The 24,838-nt window shown below is 39.4% G+C and overlaps 1 protein-coding gene across 1 annotated transcript; it reads left to right on the top strand.

Moving 5' to 3' along the window:
• Nucleotides 1–24,294, top strand: htr1d (5-hydroxytryptamine (serotonin) receptor 1D, G protein-coupled). Its single transcript, XM_026152714.2, has 2 exons — nucleotides 1–774; nucleotides 20,465–24,294. Exon 2 carries the CDS (start codon nucleotides 21,359–21,361, stop codon nucleotides 22,514–22,516), a length of 1,158 nt encoding a protein of 385 aa, XP_026008499.2. The 5' UTR covers nucleotides 1–774; nucleotides 20,465–21,358; the 3' UTR covers nucleotides 22,517–24,294.
• Nucleotides 24,295–24,838: the final 544 nt, after the last annotated feature.

The raw sequence follows: 24,838 nt of genomic DNA, 5'->3' as shown, positions 1-24,838 counted from the left end.
GCCCATATGTGGATTTTCTCTTTATTTTCTCCAAAGTAATATTGTTTACTCTGTGATGCCGTCTTGGACCCTACACCCGGTCTGGAGCACCTCTAGCCAATGCTGTAACACTAACGGGGCGGACCGTCTAATGAATTACTTGGAAACGCGCCTGTGCTTGCAGCGGGTAAATTCGCTCTCAGTGCAGCCATGCAGCCAGTCTCAACTAAACCTTCTTAAAACGCAGGTTTGAATGCAACGTGTTGACGTTTCTCTAATCTTCCCGGTGGAGAATCGTTCGCATCAGATCCAGGAAGTCCCCGTGTCTTCCACCGGGAGGGTTAATAATTACTGGAGACACCCCACAACGATCTGCATCCTTGCGCATACAACGAAGGTTCGCCGGTACAGCAGTTTTCACACTTTTCAGACATAGTGGGGATTTAACTCTGGTAATAAAAAAAAGAGAGCAGCTTTGCCAGTGACTGTGAAGAAGTCGTTGAAAGTGTGAGAAAGTGTCAAATATCAGATTTGAACGCTGACCACACGACCGCCTTAACTGTGTTTATACCCACACAAAGGATCTGCCTTTCAGATAAGAGTTGAAGGACCCTCAGCGCGCACAGCAGCAACATCTACAGAAGCAGATGCACTTTTAGTATAACCAGTCTGAGTTCCGACTGTTTGTACTGGACGTGCGTAAATAAAGGACGCCTCCAAAGACATTCCGGGATAGCTTTTATTCTTTTCTCCAAAAACGAAAGACTGAATATCAACAGACGAAGAACATCCACGGTACGTTTTGTTGTCTTTCTTTCTTTCTTTCTTTCTTTCTTTCTTTCTTTCTTTCTTTCTTTCTTTCTTTCTTTCTTTCATACATAACCTCTGGGTAGACCGGTGACTGTTTGTTACCAATACGCATGGATCTGAGTGCGCAGAGCCGATGATTCAAAGACATCTAGTAAAGTTTATGTTTCTAAGTACAAAAAGAACTAACACAAAGACACAAGTAAAAGGGGGTACGCAATAAAAATTAAACCGCTCAGCGGAGAATTCTAAAATAATATATACAAAAGATACGACGAAGTGTGATAAGGTCACTGGCGCAGTTTACGTCCCTTTAGGATTATTTTAAGCGACACGGTAGGAAATGAAGAAATTTAAAGTAGGCTACAATAAGGCAACAATATGCTATAGACTAAATATAGAAGTCCCTTTGAGAAACCAATGCGATCTTAACATGAGCGATAAGACGTAAGAGATGTGAGATGAGAAAAGAACAAAAAACAAAACGCACATGTAGAAAACCTGCATGAACCTGCATGAACCTGCATGAAGCTCCAGTGTGCCAAAAACGGATTCACAGGGCGAGTAAGCCTGATCTTGTCGGTCTCAGCTGAAGGTTGTTGCAGCGTTTAAAGGCAAAAAACACAGTTTTGTTCAGGGAAATCAAGAAAACCCCAAAGACCTTTTAGCTCCCTAATAAATATCATTGATGTTGCAGAGTTATTCTTTTTAAACAATGGTAGCATTTATTTGCTGGACCTGACTTCATTTATTTATTTATGTAGAACGCTCTTTAAAGCTTCTTAAGTACGAGGCTCAAACCTACAGATCTCATGTATTACAGAGCATACGCTGCAGTGGGGGGACACATTTGAAAACATGTTGTACTTTGGTATCTGTAGAAGGTTTGAGTACGACATTTAAATTAATTTCCGCCTCAACAACTGTTAAGGTGGATTAGTGAGCAGCAAAGTCAATTAGTCAATTTCAAGTTGGAAAAATAGACCTGTGTGCTCTGTTGCAGTCCTCCCCCCCCCCCCCCCCTTTATTAGAACACTGATGTGAGAGATGATAAACAAAATGAAAGAGATTCACCACCACAGCGTTCTGATGAAATGTGTCTTTCAGCACAGAATGTAGCCCCATTTCACCACAGAGAGACACTCTCACACATGTGGAGTTTCCACTCTCACGTTCACCCTCACACCATTTTCTCCCCCATCCCCTCACAGTCACACACACACACACACACCAGGAGACACACACAGACTCATCGGTGCACATACACCTTAACTATCAGGGTGTGACTGAAGATGAAGAACTGAATCCACCATCTATTTATAACCAGGCATTTCTTAATAACACTGAATAGAAAAACAGAAAAAATTGAAGATTATTATATTTTTAAATGAGTAGCTTTACCGTATTGTGATAAAAGATTTTTCTCCTATTATTTCAGGCAGGAGACGAGCACAGACGGGCACAGACAACTCATTTGCAGTTTTTTAGGCATTATATAAAATTCTGGTTTATCAGTTCATGTTGCACGAGTGCAGATGTTTAATATCCTCTTAAATTTAGAGAATATAGAAATTCAAGAATCACTGGCTGCTTTATGCCTCACTTGTTGGAGTCACATTAATTTTTCACCTATAAAATATTGAGCTATAATATATTGTGAGGTATGAGGACTTAAGTGAACGTTGTTTGTTTTGTGTGTCAGTTTCAGGTTGAATATTTATTGTGGGAAGTAAATATGCCCCCTTTTTTTTAGCTTATAGTGGCATTTTGATGAATATTGTCTTTTCATGTATAACACAGGATAGAAGAGCGGGATGGGCATCTGCTTTGGCTTTAAACTTTAGCAAAACATCTCATATGCAGCCATCCGTGTTACTGTATAATTATGTGTTAGCTTAAAAATCATCCATGCATATTTTTATCAAGCTCTTGGAGCATCACTAGCTAAAGCTAGAGCTGATGAAACCAGTACATGTCATTTGATATGGCCACTGGATACAAATGAGAACTCTGTCTTTGTCTACCTCTGAGATCACGAGGTGAATGGTCCACCACTTTCAGTGTTAACTTTATATTTGCTGTGAAAGAATGTAAAGGTGTAGTAATGGTAACTAAGAGAGACAAGCCTTATTAAATGTTTAACTGTAAAATCTAGGATTATATAATGAAATGAAAGTCAGTAGAGAGGAACCCAGTGAGACGCCAACAGCTTATTTCTCTCAGCTTCTTCTTTCTGGCACAGGGATTACCAAAAGATATGGACAGCAAAGCACAGTAATGAAGTAAATGACTGAGTCTTCCAGTGCATGTGAGTAACCACCTGAAGGTAACTACTTCAGCTGCTTCCCAGAGCTGAACATTTGAGAACTATAGAGCTATGGTTCACACTTTTAGTATGTAATATAATGCAAACTTTATTGTCCCAACATGTACTTTTCCAAGACACAAAAACACTGGAAGCATAGTGTCATCCTTACATAGTTTGTTCTGCAGTCCACTGTACTGTGCAGCACAAGTGCTGGCTGACTAGCAGGATTACAGCTAAGCAGATGGTGCAGCAAGCAGTGTCTGTGAAGAAGAGTTCACCATTTGGCTCTAAAGCACTCCATCCTGAGAACATATTTTTGCTAAAACTCCTGCAAATGTCAGGGGAAGCTATGTTCATTTGATTATTGCTTCTCTACCAAAGAACTGTCAGTGCCAATGTAATGACTGCTACTGACTGTCTGTGCTATCACTCATCCATCTCATCTCAGGATGAGCCCTCATGCCTTAGTCATTAAGTAGCTCAACTTCTGACATAAAGGAGAGCTAACTACTGGCAGATAGAATGTATTTCCCAAGCACTGTGAGACACGATCAGTCAGTCTGATAGCAGGTCTCAGTGGAGCATAACTTACAGACCAATGCATTAATGCTCTAAGCATAATGAATTTGTCACTGTGTGAGTCCATCGACTGTATATAAAAGGAGAGCGGAGTACCTTACTGCGAATGTAGCAACTTGTCAATCACAAGGCTGCACAGTGCTTTATTGTCTTTGATTATCAAAAGCCGACAATAGCAGAAATAAAAACTATAGTAACACAATGATAAAGCTTTAATTGTATAGCACTTTTCAAAAAATAGTTACAAAGGTGTTTTACAGAACACATTAACTGACTCAGGGCTGTGGGGTGACACTATGACACCTGTCATAGTGTGAGAGACTGGATACGTACTACACGTGTCACCAATTTGTTACATGGTTAACACAGAGATAGACAACCTTTCATAATCACATTTACACCTACAGCCAATCTAACCCCACATGCATTGGGGTTAGATTACCCAGAGAGAGCCCACTCAGACAGTGGGAGAACATGTAAGCACTACACTGGGCAGCTGTGGCTACAATGTAGCTTGCCATCACCAGTGTGTGAATGTGTGTGTGAATGGGTGAATGACTGAATGTAGTGTAAAGCACTTTGGGGTCCTTAGGGACTGAGTAAAGCGCTATACAAATGCAGGTCATTTTACACAGAAGGCCCCGGACTGGATTCAAACTGGTATGCAGTTTGGTACTGGGTGACTGTACTAACCACCACACCATCATGGTGCCTGTTAAAAAAAGAAAACAACAAGAAAAATAAATAATACAAGGCTAGATAAAATATGTGAGTAATATGACAGGTATAAGACTTGAGACAAACAAAACTTATGGGGAGAGATTTTAGTGAAGCATTAAATCTCGTAATAATAAAATTAAATTTCAGCTGTGATCGGTGGAAAGGCCATCACAGCAGTCTTGATGACAGAAACGGGGAGTGCTGCTTGTCAAAGAGGGCTCCATTACATTAGGGTGGAAATGTTATTAAAAAACACACGCATGCACACACATGCACAAATATAGGCTATATTTAGCAGATATTTAATATCAGCTATATACTATTGCTGAATTATCAGCGAACCACTCAAAAGTGAAATATTACATATAATTAAACTACTAGTTTAATTATATTTTATTAGTAACACAAAACAGAGAACAGATCAGTTGGGAAAGCTGTAGGAACTGTCATCAGATACATAAATATGCAAAGTGAGTCAGCATGTTGTAAGCACAGTAATCTAAGTGTCATAGAGGTGTTATAGGAAACATTTTTATCTGATGGAAAAAATTACTCAGACAAACTGACTGATTTAGCAAAGCAGCTGATTGGTTTGAGAGATCACATTGTCTGATTGTTTTGCAGTAAATAAGACAACAATGTAAGGTGGTGAGTTAGCTGCTGCAGTATTTTAACTACAGACTATGTTTTTAAAAGCTGTGAAAAGTTTAAAGAAACAGACCCACAAGTCAAAATCAGGTGTTGATCTCTAAGAAGAAAAATGAGCAGACTTTGTTAGATAAAACAGGGTCCTAGGACTCTTATGCCATCATTAAAAGACCCTTACTCTTATAATACCTTTATTAATACTACTGCAGTAATAGTTTAAAAAAAAGCGAGGCTGAAGTGCAGAGCTAGTGTTGCATGTTATTGCATGAGCACCGAAACAGCTTCACATTCTTATACTGAGTTTAGTTAAACAAAAATGGCGGTCACACAATGAAGGTTACATACATTACACTTCTGTTCGTGCTTCCGCTCATTAAGTCCAGAAGAAGTGAACAAGTCACTGATCGCAGCGTGCAGCAAAAGGTTGAATGAACTGCACTCAGACAGTTTCAGGCTGAAATGGACTGCTGATGGCCTATAATGAAAACAGTTGTGAACACGCTGTCAGCAGTCCAGAAGACAGTGGTCCGTTGAGGATGTCATTTATGAAAATATGCAGTTTTCGATATTCGAATATATCAGGACCGCTCACCCAAATATTTTGTGAGAAAAAAAAAAGTTTTCATAGGACTCTATACAGTCCTGTCATAAGCTAAGTACATCTCATTAATCAGTAGCTTGCAGAACCACCTTTAGCACCAATAACTTTTTCTGTATGACTTTCTCAGTCTTTTGAAATTGCTTCAGTTCATTGAGGTTTGCAGTCATTCAATTATGCACACTCTCTTGAGATCCCATCACAGCATCGTAATTATCCTGAACTCTGAACTTTAACTCGAACATTGTAGCACCTTAATTGTTTTGTTTGTGCATGGCATTGTCCTGTTGTGTGACCCAGTTTTGGCTAAGCTTTAGCTGTTGGACAGATTTCCTCATATTTGACTCTAGAATATTTTGCTGTACAGATGAGTTCTTTTTTGATTTAGGCACTGCAAAGAATCTGGGTCCTGTGGCTGCAAAACAAGCCCAAATCATCACCCCTCCGCCGCCGTGCTTGAGAATCGTTATACGGTATAAGGTGTGTTTATTTTTTGCTAAACATGGTGCAGTATATTATGACCAAACATCTCCACTTTAGTCTAACCTGTCCATACTGCCATGTTCTTTTTAGAGAGGCGAGGCTTTCGTTTGGAAACAAGCCATGCTTTTTTTAGTGTCTTTCCAATTGTGCCGTCATGACCTTTAAAATTTAACATACTAACTGGGGCCTGTAGAGTCTCAAACGTAACATTTGTTTTGTTTTAGTTTCTCTGAGTATTACACAGTCTGACCTTTGGATAAATTTGCTTTGATATCCACTCCTGTGAAGATTGTGGCACAAACCTGAATGGTCCAAACTACCAAGCTGCAAAAAACTTGTGCCTTTAGAGAGGTGGTCACACTTGCTGATGATTAAAAAATACAGTGCATGTTACTAGCAGCACAATGCTACTACTTAACCTCTTAATTCCTAATTCCGAATCACGAGTGGTGCACTTAGTGTTTCCAATTACTGCACAGAGAGCTGTGAAAACTTTCTTTTTCACATATTGGCTGACCTAACAGACACGTGTCCACATTTATTCAGATATTCTTCCTTACTACTTTGATTTATCAACTCCAGGATCCAATATGAGTCTTGTTTTGAGTTTACGTGCCGTGCTAGCTTTCTATTTCAGTTCCTCAAGTGTCAAAACATGAAAACAGCCAAATGGAAGTTAGAAGTAACAGTGCAGTTTGTTAAACTATGCTGAAAAAATCTATTTTCATTTCTACAGATAGAAGTTATTCTAAGTCAGTCTTCATTTCATGGTACGGGTCGCTTCTTTCATTAAATCCTCTTGTTAGTTTTCATGCTGCTGGGTTTTCGCTTTACACTGGAATTAAAGCAACCCAGAACATTAATGCTGTATCACTGGTAATCCTGCTGGATTTACAGGCGAGATTATTTGAAAGGGAACGCAATCAGTGTGAGATTTTTTTCACTCAGGAAATGACACGCCTCTGTCAGTCTGTCCTCTTTTTCTGTTTATCGTTTTCCACATCATTTCTCCAGCAGCGGAGACAACCCACCACGTTGTTTCAGGCCTTGCAATGTTGTTCAAGTTTTTTTTTTTTTTTCATGATGATTTCTAACCTCAGTCACCCAAAGTTTATGTCTGTTTTCAGTCTGTTTTCCTGGCTCTCTTTCCAGGCCCTTGATTTCAAATATTTTCTGGTCTTGACTCTTTTGCTTTCCTCACTTCCTCCCGGCCTTGTATTTTTTTCATTGCTGTATCCCTCCTCCTTCAACTAATCTGCAGTCAGGCTGTCGGTATAATTAGAGCTGATTCCTAGGGTTGGGCCCTCCAGATGAAAGCTGTAATTTTAAACCATGAGAATTTGTCACTTGCTATGAAAATGACTGCAGGGGTCATGTTTGATTTCACAGAAAGCTGCACTCCCTGCTCTCACAGCAGCAACCTATCAGGCCATTAGTGGTCAGTGTTTCAAGATGGACTACTTCTTGAAAGATGTCTATTTCCGTTACTTCAGCAGCTCAGGGAAATAGTTAGCTCACATTATCTCAGAGCCTGTAATTTGCTGACTGAAAGCTTCTAAGTTAAAAATGTCAAACAAGCGTAACATAATACACTGTAGAAAAACAGTTTTTAGGTTCACTTAAAATTTTCCTTTTGCTTGAAATTTAAAAAGACAATTTAGGGTAGGAGGAGGACCAGAAAAGTTTAAATATTAGTAGTTTTACATGTTACTTGCTATAATAAAAATATTTTTAATGATATTCAAGCCATAATATGACTATAATAGCTCAAATAATGAAATTCTATGTGTTTTGGCTTCTACAGGGAAAATTCATTTTTGCATGTTAATAATGCAGAAATACAACAACAAGGGCAGACTGACTGCTTTAAATTTATTTATAGGTCCAAACCAATCTAATAGAATAGATCCAAACAGATATATGTGACAAGCATAATTTAAGAGAATTTACAAGCTTTCTTGTACTTTGAATTTTTACTTAGATACAAACAAAATGTCATAGCGGTCCAAAATCAGCTGGAAGACGCTTACCTTTGACTTCTTTCAGCTGCTCACTTGCCACAAGTGATCACCCCAGTGGGTAGCTTGTACACAGAGATGCTCCTCCTGATGTAACCCCAAAGGGGAATTGTGCTTCTGGAGACACTTGCACCACTAAGCTTATGAAGAGAAAAAATCATATTAAGCAGAACTGAGTTCAACTGATGTGGCCCAATCCAAGTTGTAATGTTGCACCTTGGGAATGGCAAATTAATTTCCTGTCTTAATTCCCAAGTAACACAAAAAATGGGTCACATTAGCATTTATGTTAATTCACGTATTCCACAAAGTCCAGCTCAGCTGATAGCCTTCAACGTATCCAAATGTATCCTTTTAAAGATGCTTTAGCCTTCCCACAGGGCAAGCTGCAAGTCTGCAAGCTGCTTTGCAACCCCCCTTCCATTCAAGCTCTGCCTTTCATGCAGCTGCAGACTTAATCATTAGGTATCATATTCTGTGTGCAGATGAAATGGCAAAGAGGAGTGCTCTTCCTTTCGTGTGCATATGCGAAATGCAGAAGTTCAGGGAGGTAAAGCCAAATATAAACAAATAATATAAACAAACGCCTTAACGCCCACTCACATCCTGGGCCATTCGACCTCAATAAATCACATGATAGGGTGGGGCTAGGTTTCACAGTGGGTTCACCCAAAACCTTGGCTGATTGTGACCCACACCCGTTTTCACACCTTGGCTCGTGTGATTAGGTAGATAGAGACACTCCATAGGGCTTCAAATCTAGGAGTCTCCACCAACTGTGCTTAGAGCTGAAGAAGCTTCTTGGATGAGAGGTGAAACGTCTTCAAGAATACTTAAAGAAGTCCAGACGTTTTTCTTTTCAAGCTCCTTAGACAACGATGACCTGGATGTCTGAGAACCTTCACAGACACATTTTTTAATTTTTTGCTAACACGTGACTGAAATTTCACCACAAATACAGCATAATGGATAATCTTATACGGCATTAATATAATGATGAAAACACACAAACACACCTTCTCATGAGCAGGTGGCACTCCTGAGGCTAAAATCAACTCCATAAGATTGCATGTTTGAGACAGTTTTTCATTTGGAGAATAAACTTGGAATAAGACTGAAGATTTAATTGCGTTAATGTCATTTTGATATTTAAAGAAATGTTTTTGCAGATTTTTTTAAGTTTAATGATTTAGCTGAAAATGTGTTAATTGACACCATCTTTCTGTTAGAAATGTTACTCAAGTTTTGCTCAAAACTTCTTCTAAATTAGATAGTCAAGATGTCAGACTATACTGATCCTTTTACTTACAAATAGGCTTACACACATATTTTCTGGGGTTCTGCAATGCTCTATGGATCCATCCAGTTTAATTGACAATAAAATCGATATGCCATCTCTGTGAGAGCTACAGCTGTCTGGGTTTACTCACCAACTAACCGTTACCGCTCCTTTTTAGGCGCACTCCGAAACCATTGTTTTGCTGTCAAAAAGTTTATTTTTCTGCTATTTTTAAACACACCACAACTTGACCATTAAAAAAACTTTATGTACATTATAGGCATGTGTTGAGAGGCTTAAAAAACAATGAAGAGTAAACAAAATGACAAGCTATAGTGTAATAAGAATGAAAGGGATTGCAGCTTTTGGATGAATACGTCTGTAACAAAGCAGCATCACAAAGTCTGAATTCAGTAAATCAGTAGTCACATAAAGTAACACGAAAATAAATCTTTTTTTTTGACATTAGGTGTAATGTAAACATTGTTTCCCTTGCTAAGTACTGTACATTACTATTTGTATTCTCTGTCATGTTTCCCATAGTATTAGGTTATACTTTAGTATTTGGAGTTATGGTCTATCTTTGGCTCTCTTTGCTTTTTTTGCCTCATCCATTTTTTGTCACTATAGGAAGACTAAACCTACTATAGGCTTTCATGTTGTCCTCTTCAGTATCAAACATCCGCTGTTGTCTCCTGGATGGATCGTTGATCCTAACCTCTGGTGAATCACTACCTCTTTACTTTTATGACTCATATACACAGTCTAACACAAAAGATAAAGATAAAAGCACTCCTGTTTGTCACCGTCAGGTGATATGAAATCCAGCTTTAGTACTTCCTCTTGCACTCTCTGTGTGTGTCTGTAACACACACACACACACACACACACACACACACACACACACACACACACACTGCAAATTATACTGTTGTTACAATTATCTAGACAATTTTATTTATTTCATTTTTTTTTATGCCCAAGGTAACAGGCAAAGTGAATAACACTGATTATCTCTTCATCCTGGCACCTGTTAGTGGGTGGGATACATTAGGGAGCAAGTGAACATTTTATCCTTTTGACAAGGGCCAAATTATGATGGTTGGATGACTGGGTCAGAGCTTCTCCAAAACTATAGCTCTTGTGGTGTGTTCCTGGTCTGCATTAGTCAGTACTTATCAAAAGTGGTCCAAAAGAGGAATGGTGAGGAACCAGTGACAGGGTCATGGGTGGCCAAGGCTTACTGATCCAAGATACAAGCTTTTGTAGTTCAAATTGCCCAAAAAGTTACTGCTGGTTCTGATAGAACGATGTCAGAATGCACAGAGTATTGCAGTTTGTTGTGTATAAGGCTGCATTGCTGCAGACCAGTCAGGGTCCCATCTGTCCACTACCAAAACCACCAACAATGGACATGTGAGCATCAGAACTGGACCATGGAGCAATGGAAGAAGGTGGCCTGATCTCATGAAGCATGTTTTACAACATGTGGATGTGTGTGTGTGTGTGTGTGTGTGTGTGTGTGTGTGTGTGTGTGTGTGTGTGTGTGTGTGTGTGTGTAGCTTACCTGGGGAAGTCTTGGCACCAGGATGCACTGTGGGAGAAAGACAAGCGTGCAAAGGCATTGTGAAACTTTGGGCAATATTCCGCTGGGAAGCCTTGGATCCTGCCATCCATGTGGATGTTACTGTGACACGTGCAACCTTTCTAAGCATTGTTGCAGACCAAGTGCACCCTTTCATGGAAACATTATTCTCTGATAGCCTCTTTTAGCAGGATAATGAGGCCTGCCACAAAGCAAAAATGGTTCAAGAATGGTTTGAAGAGGACAATAATGTACTTGAGGTGTTGACTTGACCTCAAAATTCCCCAGATCTCATTCCAATTGAGCGTCTATGGGATGTGCTGAACAAGCAAGTCTGTGGACTATGGGGGCTCCACTCCCCAACTTACAAGACTTAAAGGATCTGTTCCTAACATCTTTCTGCCGAATACGACAGCATACCTTCGGGGGTTGAGTGGAGCCCATGGGTCAGGCCTGTTTTGGCAGCAAAAGGGGGACCAACACATTATTAGGCTGGTGATCCTAATATTATGCCTCATTGTTGTGGCCAGACTGCTTTGAGCTGATAGAAAGGCAACAGTAGCTCAAATAATAATTTTTACAAAGTATTTAGAAGATTACACTGTGTGGTCTGTGAGCTAAGGACAGGAAACTGAGACTATAATTTACTTGGGCTGACCAAAATTGGGAAATTGATTGAAGATTGGAAAAGTGTTGCCTGATCTGGCGAGTTTCAGCCTCTGCTGCATCATTCACAGGGTAGGATCAAACTTTGGTATAAACAACATGAAAGCATCGAGCCATCCTGCTTTATATCAGTGTTATGTCATTGATGTGCAATCGACAAACCAAGTGTGTGACACTACCATGGAAATATATACCACACTCTCTGAGGAATGTTTCTGACACCCTACTGAATCAGTGCCACAAATTCAGTTAGTTCTGAAAGCAAAAGGGGATCCACCCTGGTACTAGCAAGGCTGGAGTATACATTAAACTATAGTAAATTATTTATATTCACAGGACATTAGCTTGTCTTTATAGCCAGGCACAGGTACTACCAGTGCACTTCACAAAATTCGAATATACCAAAAGTTTTCTCAGTCTCAGTGTTCCTCCTACAGCATCCTATAACATTTGCATTCTGATAATCTCTGCACCGTGTTATTTTTTTGGGCCAGCTTTCAATGAAGGGCATCTAAGCTGTCCCAGATTTACACTCGTCCTGTTCCACTTTCAAAGGGTCACGTACATTGTATTACTGGTGCGAAGACTGTCTGCGTGTTGATAAAGTTTATTTTGTGCAGAAATGAGGAGAGTACAAAAGTCAGAATTTTCTTTTTTAAACCAGTTTTATGAAGCTGCTATGCAGCCTGTTAAAACTAACCATTTGGATGCCTTTAATTTATAGGAATGAATTTTCTACCATCTGTCACTTTCCTTCTCAGCTACTGTAATATGTCCTGAAGTAGACACAGAAAACTATCACAATACCGCGGGTTAACCTCCTCTTCTTTCCACACTTTCTAGTCATTTTCTGGCACCACAAATCAACATGAAGCTCCTTCAGTGTCCTCTAGTGCCAGTTCACTCCAAGGACTGTGTGGTCCTTGGAGTGAACTGTGTGGGTTATGTTTTTTTTAATCTCTCTCTCTCTCTCTCTCTCTCTCTCTCTCTCTCTCTCTCTCTAAACACACACACACACACACATATATATATATATATATATATATATATATATATATATATATATATATATATATATATATATATCGTGTCCCACTGATCTATAACTCTGTTACTGTTCTGCACTAAGCTGCTAAAAGACAGTTTTTCCTTACACCTGTTGCAAAGAGGTGGCTCATATAGGAGATCACTGGATATGCATAAACAATTTTTGCCTGTGTGCTGACTATAATGATAGGAAACAGCATCCAAATGCATTGGCAGCACACGCTTGGCTAGAACACAGTTAAAAGGCAGTTCACCTACTCAGATCAAATGAACAATGATTATTGTTTGAAGCCAGGCACGTAGGTTTGAGGAGTGAAATCGAGGAACATAAAATGTATATTTCTTGTATTTAAATTAATCAGAGAAGTTCTTAATTCATGCATTTATTCATTTTTGACTTTCATTATTGTGCACAAGAAAACACTGACTGATGCTAAATTATGAAATCTTTAACAACAAGTGCATAGCTGTTATGTGTACACCTTCTAGGTCTGTGTGTTTTTGTGTTCGTGTCATTGTGCCAGGAACTTAATAAATTTAACTGAGATCAGAATGGCGTTGTCTGATCTATTCAGAGATGGGCAGTAACGCGTTACTTGTAACGCGTTACTGTAATCTGATTACTTTTTTCAAGTAACGAGTAAAGTAAGGGATTACTATTGCAAAAATGGTAATTAGATTACCATTACTTTCCCGTAGGAACGCTGCGTTACTGCATTACTAAAACCGTGATTTTTTGCGAGAATGTCTCACGACAGTGACGTAAGCGAGTGCGACGTTCGTGACAACAGCTGTGTGCAGATCAACAGTGGATCACATATCGATTGTGGGAGAGAGTATGAGCGTGCAGCGTTTAAAGCGTGGAAGTACTGACCTTACTTTGAGTTTGATTCCATAAAAAGTGACAAAAACATTAGCGTCCATTGTGCGTGGGAAGAAAACTTCTTTTTACAGCGAAAAAAACCCTAAACTTCCGAGCAAGCACCGAGTAGCTACGACGTAATGGGAAACTCACAGAGAAACTCGCGGATTCTTCCATTGACCGCGGCACACATGCACCAGGGTAAACCTCCGCCTACCGCACTCCTGCTTTACAGGTGAAAATAGAGCAACAGGACCGCTGAGTCTTTGACTTTATTTATTTTCTGCTGTGTTTTACTTGCATCTATTTGAAAGACTGAGTGTAAACACAAAAAATATTTTATTTTATGTGCTGGAATGTGCAGAAAAAAGGTTTAAATGTTAAACTAATTTATTCAAGTCAGAGAATGTTGCTTATAGTTTAATTTTTACTTGATGCATAAAGTTAAAAGATTAAAACTAATAAAACAAGTTAAAAAAGAGACTTTTCCATCTGATTACATTTTGTATGATGGATTATGTAGAAAAAGTAGAATTGGGCTGAAAGATCTATCACTTTATCACCTATTCAGGTTGTAAATCGTGTTTTAAAAAAGTAACTAAGTAACTAAGTAATTAATTACTTTTGAAAATAAGTAATCAGTAAAGTAACTGGATTACTTTTTTGGGGAAGTAATCAGTAATTAGTTACTGATTACTTTTTTCAAGTAACTTGACCAACACTGGATCTATTAGTACTGAGTACTGATACAGTAATGTAGCAACACTCAGCGACTACTCATGGGTCAGATCGTCAACATTGTGACAGGATTTGTGGCTGGTGCAATCCCACTGTAAGATGATTTCTACCCTTGAGAAGGTTTCTTATTTAAGAAATGTTATACTGATTTAATGTGTATTTGTGATGCAAAAATCAAAGTTACTTTTGGTTTTACTCATGCCAGCAGCAGTAGCTTAGCCATGCTTACTGTTTTCAGGTCATAGTAGCTGGTGTGATTATATCAACATTTGTAATCAAATTAGGCAATCTCTCATCTGAATGGTCTGGGAATAACTGTGGTTGCTGTACAGTTTCCATGCATGTCCTGCAGCAATAAACTTTACCGCTGCATCTGTGAAACCAAATGTCCACCTACGCCAGAACTGATAGTAAATGGTCTTTAAGCTCTGGTCTCTCGTCTAATGTAGTACGAGCAAGTCCAGAGGATTCACAACAATAGAGTGGACAGCAAATCTTCTACCCACTGCACGATCCAACCTGTTCCTTAAACCCAAATAAAGGTCTCTTTCAACCCAGTATCACAGCAGACATGTAACAGACAAGCCAAATGAAAGTAATCATGGGAAAGCATCTAAACAGACATTACTAACACATTTGCGTGTAAATACATATTAGCCACCTATCTTAATAGATTCTTGCATTGATGGATCCTAGAATGGACTTCATACCCTTCTTTGTCACTAGCGACTTCTTGGCCTTAAATATATCATCTGCCCCTGCTGGTACATATACGTCTGCATGCCTGTCCTTTTCACGACTTGGAGAGGCAAAGCTTGAAATTGAAATGGTGGACCTGGTCTGTTACATGCTTTGCGGTGACATTGGGTTGACTATTTCCAGCTATGTGCTCGGACAAGTTCAGTTCAATTCAATTCAGTTTTATTTATATAGCAACAAATCACAACACTCACCTCAAGGTGTTTTATATTGTAAGGTAAAGACAAGTAGTAGAAAGAAACCCGAACAATCTGACCACCCTCTATGAGCAATCACTTGGTATCAGTAGGCAGGAAAAACTTCCTTTTGACTGGAAGAAACCTCAGGGTAAAGGAGGGACAATCATCTCCTGGGCTAAGAGAGGGAGGCAGGACGAAAGAGACACAAGTACAAATTTGGTCATTGTCTAGAGTTCATGTGCGATGCACCTCTACAGATACTGCAGATGCTGTCTCAGAATGTATCATTTTACACCATCACTGGGTTCCCAGATGTCTTTCTCTGTTGGCATAAATTGAGAAAGACATAACCCTCATAAGCCCACCACACATTCAGGCACATAGCACATCCATGCTCACCTACCATTTAGTGCATGCTTGAGTAAACACTAGACATTAGCTGACAGCAAAGGTAGCAATGGCTCTGCCTCTTGGTTAAATCAATTTGTCTATCTACACTGGGCCATACGTCATATGCAGGCCTGCTGCATTTGGAGGGTATTACCCTTTCACCCAGACCAACAACCAGCCTGCCTCACATGCTGCAGCATCTGCTTGGACTTAACTCAAGCCTGAAATTAATAAATTTCTGATTTGTGAATGGCATGTGGAGCAATGACTCCAACTGGGCAGAGATGCGGTATTGTGGGTGCTTCAGTTCTGCTTTTTGTCACACCCACATGAGTAATTTTAACTTTTTTTTTTGCTTTTTATTATTGCAATCTTGAGATGTTGTTCCCACTAAGTTTTTTAAAGGATGATAAATGCACATTTCAGCTTAGCATCAGGCCTTACTGCATTAGACCTTCAATTTCAAAGCCAGATGTAGACATAATCGCTTTCACACAAACAGTATAGAGCTAATTTTAGGCAAGGTCTGGTCTTGATTGAAAATCTTCCCCTCTTATCCATTCATTATGAATCTCATTAAGTCATTGTGCTGTAAACCAGGCCCTTAGGAGATAAGCTTTGTCCTTCACTTGTCTGATGTGTAAACAGATAAGCTGTTTAATCATCTATCATACATGCTACTAGCACATGTGTTTGTGAGTGTGTAGGTGTGGGGGTGACATTCACTAGAAACATATTAGAGTATAGCAGCTTGCATCAGGGATAAGTGAATGAATAATTCAGCGTTGTCCACAACAGTCTTATTGCAGCCTCACTCTGTGGTGCATTCAGTATTACAACACTAGGAGTAAGCGTCATTACCAGACACTCTCCGCACGAATCAGTCACTTCTGTGCTGATGCAATGAAGCACTGGGATGACTCCAAAGTAGTCATGCTGTGTGAGCTGTGTGATGTTTCACTCAGCACCTCTGACACATGTGCACATCGTGTTTTTTTTGGTGATATTTTATGTGTACTATGAATAACAATATCTTGAGCTACTCTCATACACAAGGATGACAGCGCTGTGTTTGTATGCACATCTGGGAATGAATCTCCACTCCTGTCTCTGTGTTAACCATGGTCACTGTTGTTGTTCTTCTTCACCGTGTTACTGTTTACGCTGCTGTGTGGACACTGAGTGATGATGATAGGCAGAATGCATATGCAGTAAAGCCAGAAGGAGCCATCCTAACGACTCAGTATGACGGTTTTAACAGTGGCTGCTTAGTTGTGGATCATGCATGAATCAGACCTAAAAAACAAAACAAAAATTTGATGTAACCCACTTGGATTTATAGCCAAGGCTTTTGTAAAAATTATTATTTTAGTTTTCTAATTATTAAGCAGCTGGCTTATGCTTGTAGCAACGCTCACCCTGGGGTTAAAAAACGAAAGGCAAAAATGTTCAAAACCAGCAAGTACTTACCTTCACAGTACCTTTTAATAAGGATTATTTTAAATGAAGCTGCAGTGAAGATTAGCAGGGCTTGGTTACCATTCCTTGTGTGTCTGACTCAGTTTTAGTAATAAGCTTGTATGTACAGTGAGTACTCTGTGCCCTTTTCTTGGCTGTTTAAGTGTACACGTCTTTGATGGAGGAAAGCCAGTAGTCGACTGACCTCTCAGCTATTCGAATGTCATGGTCCAGGCTTGGAGCAAAACAAAGCAAGCACGAAGAATTTGTATTGTATGATGTGAGGGAACTTTAAATAAATTATCTCAGTTTACACTAGCTGCCTTGGAGTGAAAGGAGGATCCCACAGGAGGAGATGAATGAAGTAACTACAGGCAAGGAGACTGATGACTACCCGGGCCCTGAAACGGGCTAAAGGGTTTGATCAATGAATGGATGAATTAAAACTCTTATACTTGCTAAGCAGTCCATAGGACACTTATAATGACAAAAAATGAACCACAGACCAATGAATATCAAAGCTGTCTCCACGTTTAATAGCGGTCACAACAGAAAAATATAGAAGGTTAAGTCACTATAAGGAAGGGATGAGATGTCTTTGTCTTTAATTTAAAAAAGAAAAACAGTGGCAACTAATGTGGTTAGTACATGGTTATTAACAGTTGTTAACATGTTCACACATCTTTTCCACGTACTCTGACTAGTATTATTTTTATTTTTTAAAACAAAACTTTTAATACATTAATATATCTATGGTTTTGTACAGTAAATATTTGTTTGACCTGCTCCCCTCAGGCAGGAGGCTCCGGTCCATTCGCACCAGAACCTCTCGTCACAAGAACAGTTTCTTCCCCTCTGCTGTTGGACACATGAACAATAACCACATGATTGTCCCCGCCACTAACATATGACCCTACGCTGTGTAACTGCATCATTTCATGTTTGGCACTGATCACCACCTGCACTCATGTATATATCTTTCTACGTAGCACTCATAATTCTTATTCTCATGTATATCTCATGCAAATATCTTTCTTTCTACATAGCACTTTAATTCTTATTGTCTGCACTGAAGCACCGCAGCAATTTCCTAATGTTGTAAACCTCAACATCTGGCAATAAACCCATTCTGATTTCTGATTTCTGATTTCTGATATACAGTAGAAAACAATTCATTTATTAAACTTACTCTTGCTAAGAAGGCATCACGGCTATGTCGCCTCACATCAACGCTAAGAGAATATCCATGATGTTGAATCAACTTTCATTTTGGAACTGTTACCGAACTATACTACGATTAGATGCTGAGACAAGGCTGCCAGCTGATGGTTATTTGCCATCAAAATAGTAGTCCTCATCCCCAACCAATCACTACAGATGGATCCCCCTCCCTGAGCTTGCTTCAGAGTTTTCTTCCTGTTTAATGGGAGTTTTTCCTTTCCACTGTTGCCAAGTGTTTGCTGTAGGGGATTGTGTGATTGTTGGGGTTTTTCTTTCTAATATTGTCTTTATCATACAATACACAGCACCTTGATTGTTGTTTCTTGTGTTGTTTAGATGTTTTAGGTTGTTTGAACTTTTTTTATTTTTTCATAGGGGTCTAACCAGCTACAGTAGTAAATCCGCAAGTACGCCATTCCACATAGCTAACTGTGACACATTTACTGTTGTGCTGCGGCATTCGTTGAAATGTTGTTAAAGAGACACCATCAGTTACAGGAAAGAGAAACTGATTAGTAATGTATTTTCCTATTTTCCCATCAGAGGTAGAAAGACACAACACAGGAACTTCAGATTAGAGTCAGCTGACCTTTATTGTCTCAGTGTTTGGATATGATTCACTTTGAGTCATGCTGCCTGTGGAGCTCTGTGGAAGTCAGCGCTGGTTGTTAGATACACCATTCTAGTCTTGTTTGGAACACCTTAATAAATATTAGATGCACTGCCAATAAATTTGGTCATTCGTGGTCCTCAGATGATGGTTGTTTTTAGCTAAATGTCTCAATAACAACTGGTTTGATTGTCCTGAAATTCGTGTTCATCTAATTTAATGAGTGAACAGTTTTTGTTTTACCTGATGGTTCTTAAGAAAACAGCACATATGAGAGCAAACACTGCAAAAACAAACCTTTATAAATTGTACTGAGGATGAATTATAAAAATGGTCATGGCCGCTTGAGAGTTTGCAAATGAATGCATCAAGACTGGTGAGACTGGCACCGAGACACCAAGAATGTTTCCTTTGCTACTTAATATGCCAATTTATTGTCACAGCCCAAGCACAATAATCCCTCTCAAGAGCCCAGCTGCCAATCAACACTTCACTTAATGGAGGTGATTTGTGGAGTTGTATCAGGAACAAACATACACTTGGAAATCGGTCTTAACAGCAATAATGTGCAAGCTGAAGGATGTGTTAAATGTGAAAAGGCAAACATTTGTAATTAGCGTGGCAAACGCAGTTGTTTGTTTTCCAGCCACCACATTCCTTAACGCTTCGAAATCACTTCAAAGCTGGTTGATGTGTGAAAAATGAAATCAACAAAATCCCTAAAAATAATTAACAACTTTGTAGACTTTGTTCTGCTAGTAACTCCTCTCCCTAATCATTTCATGTTTAAATGAATAAAACCCACTTCCCACACAAAACTCAGCTGAGATTTTACAATGTGGCTTTTTCACAGTACCTGACAAGAATAAAGATTTACATGACAATTTGCCACATACGCTATAAGTGGTAAGTAAATCATGCTGTTGCTCTTCAATAATAAATGAAAGCAAACGTGATACATGGATGGAAAGCTGGAGGGTTGTGATTAGCAGACATTTGAAGTTTTCGTTCCTTCCGGGACATAACGCCACTTTTCCACATTTCAGTTCCTATCTCTTTTGTTGTATTTGAAATTGAGTCAGCTTCCATCGTGTGATAATGTTCTGTTACTGTTGCCTGGAAGAAATATTTCCCTTTGTACCGCTACACTCCAATTTCCCATCTCCCTTCAGAGTAATGTGAATAAAAAAGTAAATACTTTAAAAAGTATTGACTTTTGAAGAAACTTTTTTCATTTTTTCCATGAAATATTCATTTGTGCTGCAATTATTGGAGAGAGAATATCGTTTTTATGTAGTTGTTGACAATTTAGTCTTACAACTACACAACAGGAGTGTGGGTGTTAATCCATGGATCAAGTCACGATACTCCTTTCAGAAATCACAGTTGAGTTTGCAGTTTATTCACATGCGGTGATTCCAGGTGGTTTGTCTGTGTATGTCTCTGTTCATATAAATAATATGGTGCACAGGATGATGCACTGCAAAATACAACATTTCTAATCATTTTTCTCTCATTTGTCTCACCTAGGAAGAAAATGCCTCGGAAGAAGCTGGATGAAAATCTGACAAAACCTCGCAATCTTTACGGACTCTACAAGTGAACATCTGTCTGACAGGCGACGCTGTGAGAAGAGAGATATGGATGTTGAAGAATTACCCATGAGCTACATTTATAAGTTTTTCCTTGGTTTGATGCTGATCCTGTAACTGTAGTGCTTTGGCTTCCGAACATCATTAGAAATAGGGAGCAAAGCCAAGTTACAGTCAGAACCTGACTAAGCTTTCTTGTGGACTTCAGAAAAGATAAGGGAGAGAGAGAGAGAGCAAGCAAACCTTTGTATCTGTTGTCATCATCTTCCTACGCACAGTTCCCCGGTTTGCTTTATTGAAAAGGAGGAGCCCATTAAAGCATTTGATAGATAGGAAAAGCTTGGTCTGAAGGTGTGGTTGCTGGCTGGCTGCTAGTTGGAGATGAGATAAGAGCGTGGGGAAACGAGAGAGACAAGACGTGCCTTTCTGACGGGAGATGAATACAAATTAGGATTATGCCCTCCTGCAGCTACACCAGTTAAGCGAATCAATACTGAAGTGGAGAAATGGTCAAATTCGTCTCTGATTCATGCCAACTAATCATCAGTATCATTAGTTCTAAACCAAAACTGTGGAATGAGTTGTTTGCCAACGGTTAATATGAAATAATTCTTTTGAATAAAAGGGTTGATGAATTAAGGAGAGATCCGTTTACAAATGCGGTTTCAAAAAAGTTAGAAAAAAGAACATTAAAAGACGGACTTCTGGTCAAAACCATCAGTGCCACACCATCATGGCCTTTTTCAGTGTTACACCTGAACTGATCCGTGTACAGTTGTAGATTATAGATATGAGACTGGATTCAAAGCAGGTTTAACAGAGTGGAGGCGCGATGGAGCTGGACAACAGCTCACTGGACTACTTCATTAGAAACTTCACAGAGATTCCTAACACCACTACAGCACCACCCTGGAGCGAGGCCACACTCCTCGGTTTCCAGGTCTCTCTGTCTGCTCTGTTAGCCATTGTCACCTTGGCTACTGTCCTTTCAAATGCCTTTGTCATCGCCACCATCTTTCTGACCAGGAAGCTCCACACACCTGCCAACTTCCTAATTGGCTCCCTCGCCGTCACAGACCTGTTGGTTTCCATTTTAGTCATGCCAATTAGCATTGTGTACACTGTCAGCAAGACCTGGTCGCTGGGGCAGATTGTTTGTGACATCTGGCTGTCATCTGATATCACATTCTGCACCGCCTCCATCTTGCACCTGTGTGTAATTGCGCTGGATCGCTATTGGGCTATCACGCACGCGCTGGAGTACTCAAAGCGCCGCACCATGCGCCGTGCAGGGATCATGGTTGGGGTGGTGTGGGTGATATCTATATCGATTTCCATGCCTCCACTTTTCTGGCGGCAGGCCAAAGCCCATGAGGAGCTTACAGAGTGTATGGTGAATACAGATCAGATCTCTTACACCCTATACTCCACCTTCGGCGCCTTCTACGTTCCCACAGTGCTTCTCATCATCCTCTACGGTCGGATTTACGTTGCAGCCCGCTCTCGCATTTTTAAGACACCGTCGTCGTCTGGGAAGCGTTTCACCACAGCGCAGCTAATCCAGACCTCTGCAGGGTCCTCTCTCTGTTCTCTTAATTCCTCCTCCCACCACGAAGCACACCTACACTCTGGCAATGCGGGAGGTGTGGGAGGAGGAGGGGGAGGGTCACCTCTGTTCATGAACAGCGTGAAAGTCAAGCTGGCAGACAACGTGCTGGAGAGGAAACGTCTGTGTGCAGCACGGGAGAGGAAAGCAACCAAGACACTGGGCATCATCCTGGGTGCGTTCATTGTCTGTTGGCTTCCCTTCTTTGTTGGCACGCTTGTCATGGCGATATGCAAAGAGTGCTGGTTTGATCCAGTGCTGTTTGACATCTTTACATGGCTGGGATACCTGAACTCCCTCATCAACCCTGTCATCTACACCGTCTTCAACGACGAATTCAAGCAGGCTTTCCAAAAGCTCATCAAATTCAGACGGTGCTCCTGAAAAAAAGACAAGCGTGGATTAAAACTGGCATATCCAGTGAAAAAAAATGGAGCGAAAAAGGCAAAACAAAAACAATAGATAATAGTCAGAGTGGAACTACTGTGCAAAAAATGTACCATGTTGATAAATGTGATTTTTTTAAAAATACATTAAATATCTGTGCATAGACCTTTAGATACCTACAGTATTTCAATTATAAAGACTTGTGCATGCATCCTACAAAAGACCCCCCCACCCCCACCTTTCCAGACATTGCGATGTGCCAGAATTCCCACACCTAAGACGAACTAAAAAAGAAGTTTGGGAAATCTATTTAATATGAGAGAGACATCATTGTTATTTCTTGGAGCAAGAAAAGCTTCTACACAGATAAGGACCAGAGTGACTGTTTGGAAGGAGCAAACTCTGAGCGACTGAATTCAATCGAGCCAAAAAAGAAAAGCCATGAAATGTATGTTGTCTTCATCTCTGTGTCACACTGTACGCTGCTTCTCCTATGTACTGTAAAGTTTCTGTGGAACAGTAAAGTACTTAGAAAGACTCCAACTTCTAAAGGCTCAGAAAAGCTTTGTCCATGTATGCAAGTGTGCATTAAATGTGTGTGCTGGTGGTGGGAGCTCTGTGCACGCGCATGTGAGTAAAGGTAGACGTGTTTGAAGAAGAAGTGAGGGTTTTGAAAAGGAAACTGCATTTCAAGTCCAAATATTAATTCAGGTTTTTGTGATGGATTACACGTGCTTCATTTCCACCAAGGCATAATAGCTATAGTAGTCGTGCATGTATTTCCCCATTCATGTTTTAGAAACAAACAAATGAAAAACAGATCTGACATGTGATTTGACCATGACGAAACAGTAAAAAGATAAAATAAAAAGATGACTAAAAAAAACAACTTTTTATGCACACTCAAAAGAAATTCTGCCCAAAATAATGACTTGAACTAATTTGGTTATAACTTTGCTACGAGTACAATGTAAAACGTTACATTTAATGGAATCTGGTTAAATGAAATTTACTAAATTGGTATACATTCAGTTTATACCAAAAACGTTTTCCTTAACAAATAAGCAGCATCAGCATCATTGCTTCATGTTAACTGAGTGAATAAAATTAAAAAGTGTAAAAAATTCAACAATGAGGGATTTCCTTGTTGATAGATGTGAAATTATGTGACTCTACAGTTTTATATTCTGTTTATTTTGTAATTTATTGATGAACACAAATACAGGCCTGATTTCCATGACTGATTTGCAAACTTTTAGAGAATCCCTGAGCTCCCTACCATGAGGAACAGCACAAGGTGGACAGACTGCTGGCTATACACGTACATATTTGTGGTAGCTTCACTTTATCTCTAGATCAGTCTGACAATGATTGGATGAATCGCCCAGCGTAATGGACAGTCTTTGAAGATATTATGCTGAACCACCAGCTCAGACCCTTAAAATGAATATATTATTTATGTGCAATTTATTTGTTTACATTTCCTAAGTGTGCTTTTTGATACTTCAGCTCATTGTGCAGCAGAGTAAGGCTCTCTTACTGCGAAATGTATTTTTAATGAAATGCTTCTTTTTTGTTGAGCTCAGCAAAGGCATCTCGATAATGGTGTACATTTTCCTCATTTTCTGTTATTTACATACTGTTACATGCTTGGACGTTCATATATTTTTGACATGGATGAAGTTAAAAAAACATGAAAACAAAGAAAGGCAACCATATGTATTAGGTTTGAACCAGAATTGAGAAAAAATCTGATTTAAAAACTATTAACAATGTTTGGTTGTCAAAATGTTTCTTTTACTTTTTGCTGTTTGGCATTTTGGCATAGATTTCCATATGTGGTAATTACAGGTTGGGTTAGAGGAGGCAAGGCTTATAGGCTCCAGTTTCTCTTTAAAGATGTCAGATGAAGAGCAGCCAATCAGAATATCAGTCAGTCGGTCTTTAGCCTTGTGTCACTGGAGGCAAATATGTTGATTGTTGTTTGAAAAGCTTCAGTATCAGACTGAAGTTGTGAACACCAGAAACAAACAGCTGATTCTTTGCAAATCAAGTAAATAAATATTAACATATATATAAATACATATTAGCTGTTTGTTTGTAGTTTTACACGTCCCACATGTTTCAGTATGTTCATCAGATAGCATCTATCATCTACCATTTAATGCTGGGCAGTTAGTACAGATGAGATTTGTTAGACATGAAAAATAGATGCATACTGCTATGGGAGCATTGAAATAGTAAAAGGAGGGTCAAACAATAAATGAATCAAGCTCATAACTTTATAATGTTCTGTAAAACTGACAATAACTTCAAAGC

This window comes from Astatotilapia calliptera, chromosome 19, assembly GCF_964374335.1.
Source record: "Astatotilapia calliptera chromosome 19, fAstCal68.1, whole genome shotgun sequence".
Lineage (NCBI taxonomy): Eukaryota > Metazoa > Chordata > Actinopteri > Cichliformes > Cichlidae > Astatotilapia > Astatotilapia calliptera.
The sequence above is the reverse complement of the archived record's forward strand: the minus strand, read 5'-3'. Positions and strand labels throughout refer to the sequence as shown.

What these genes read in the sequence shown, in the direction of transcription:
- htr1d (XM_026152714.2), top strand. Translation starts at nt 21,359, where the DNA reads ATGGAGCTGGACAACAGCTCACTGGACTACTTCATTAGAAACTTCACA.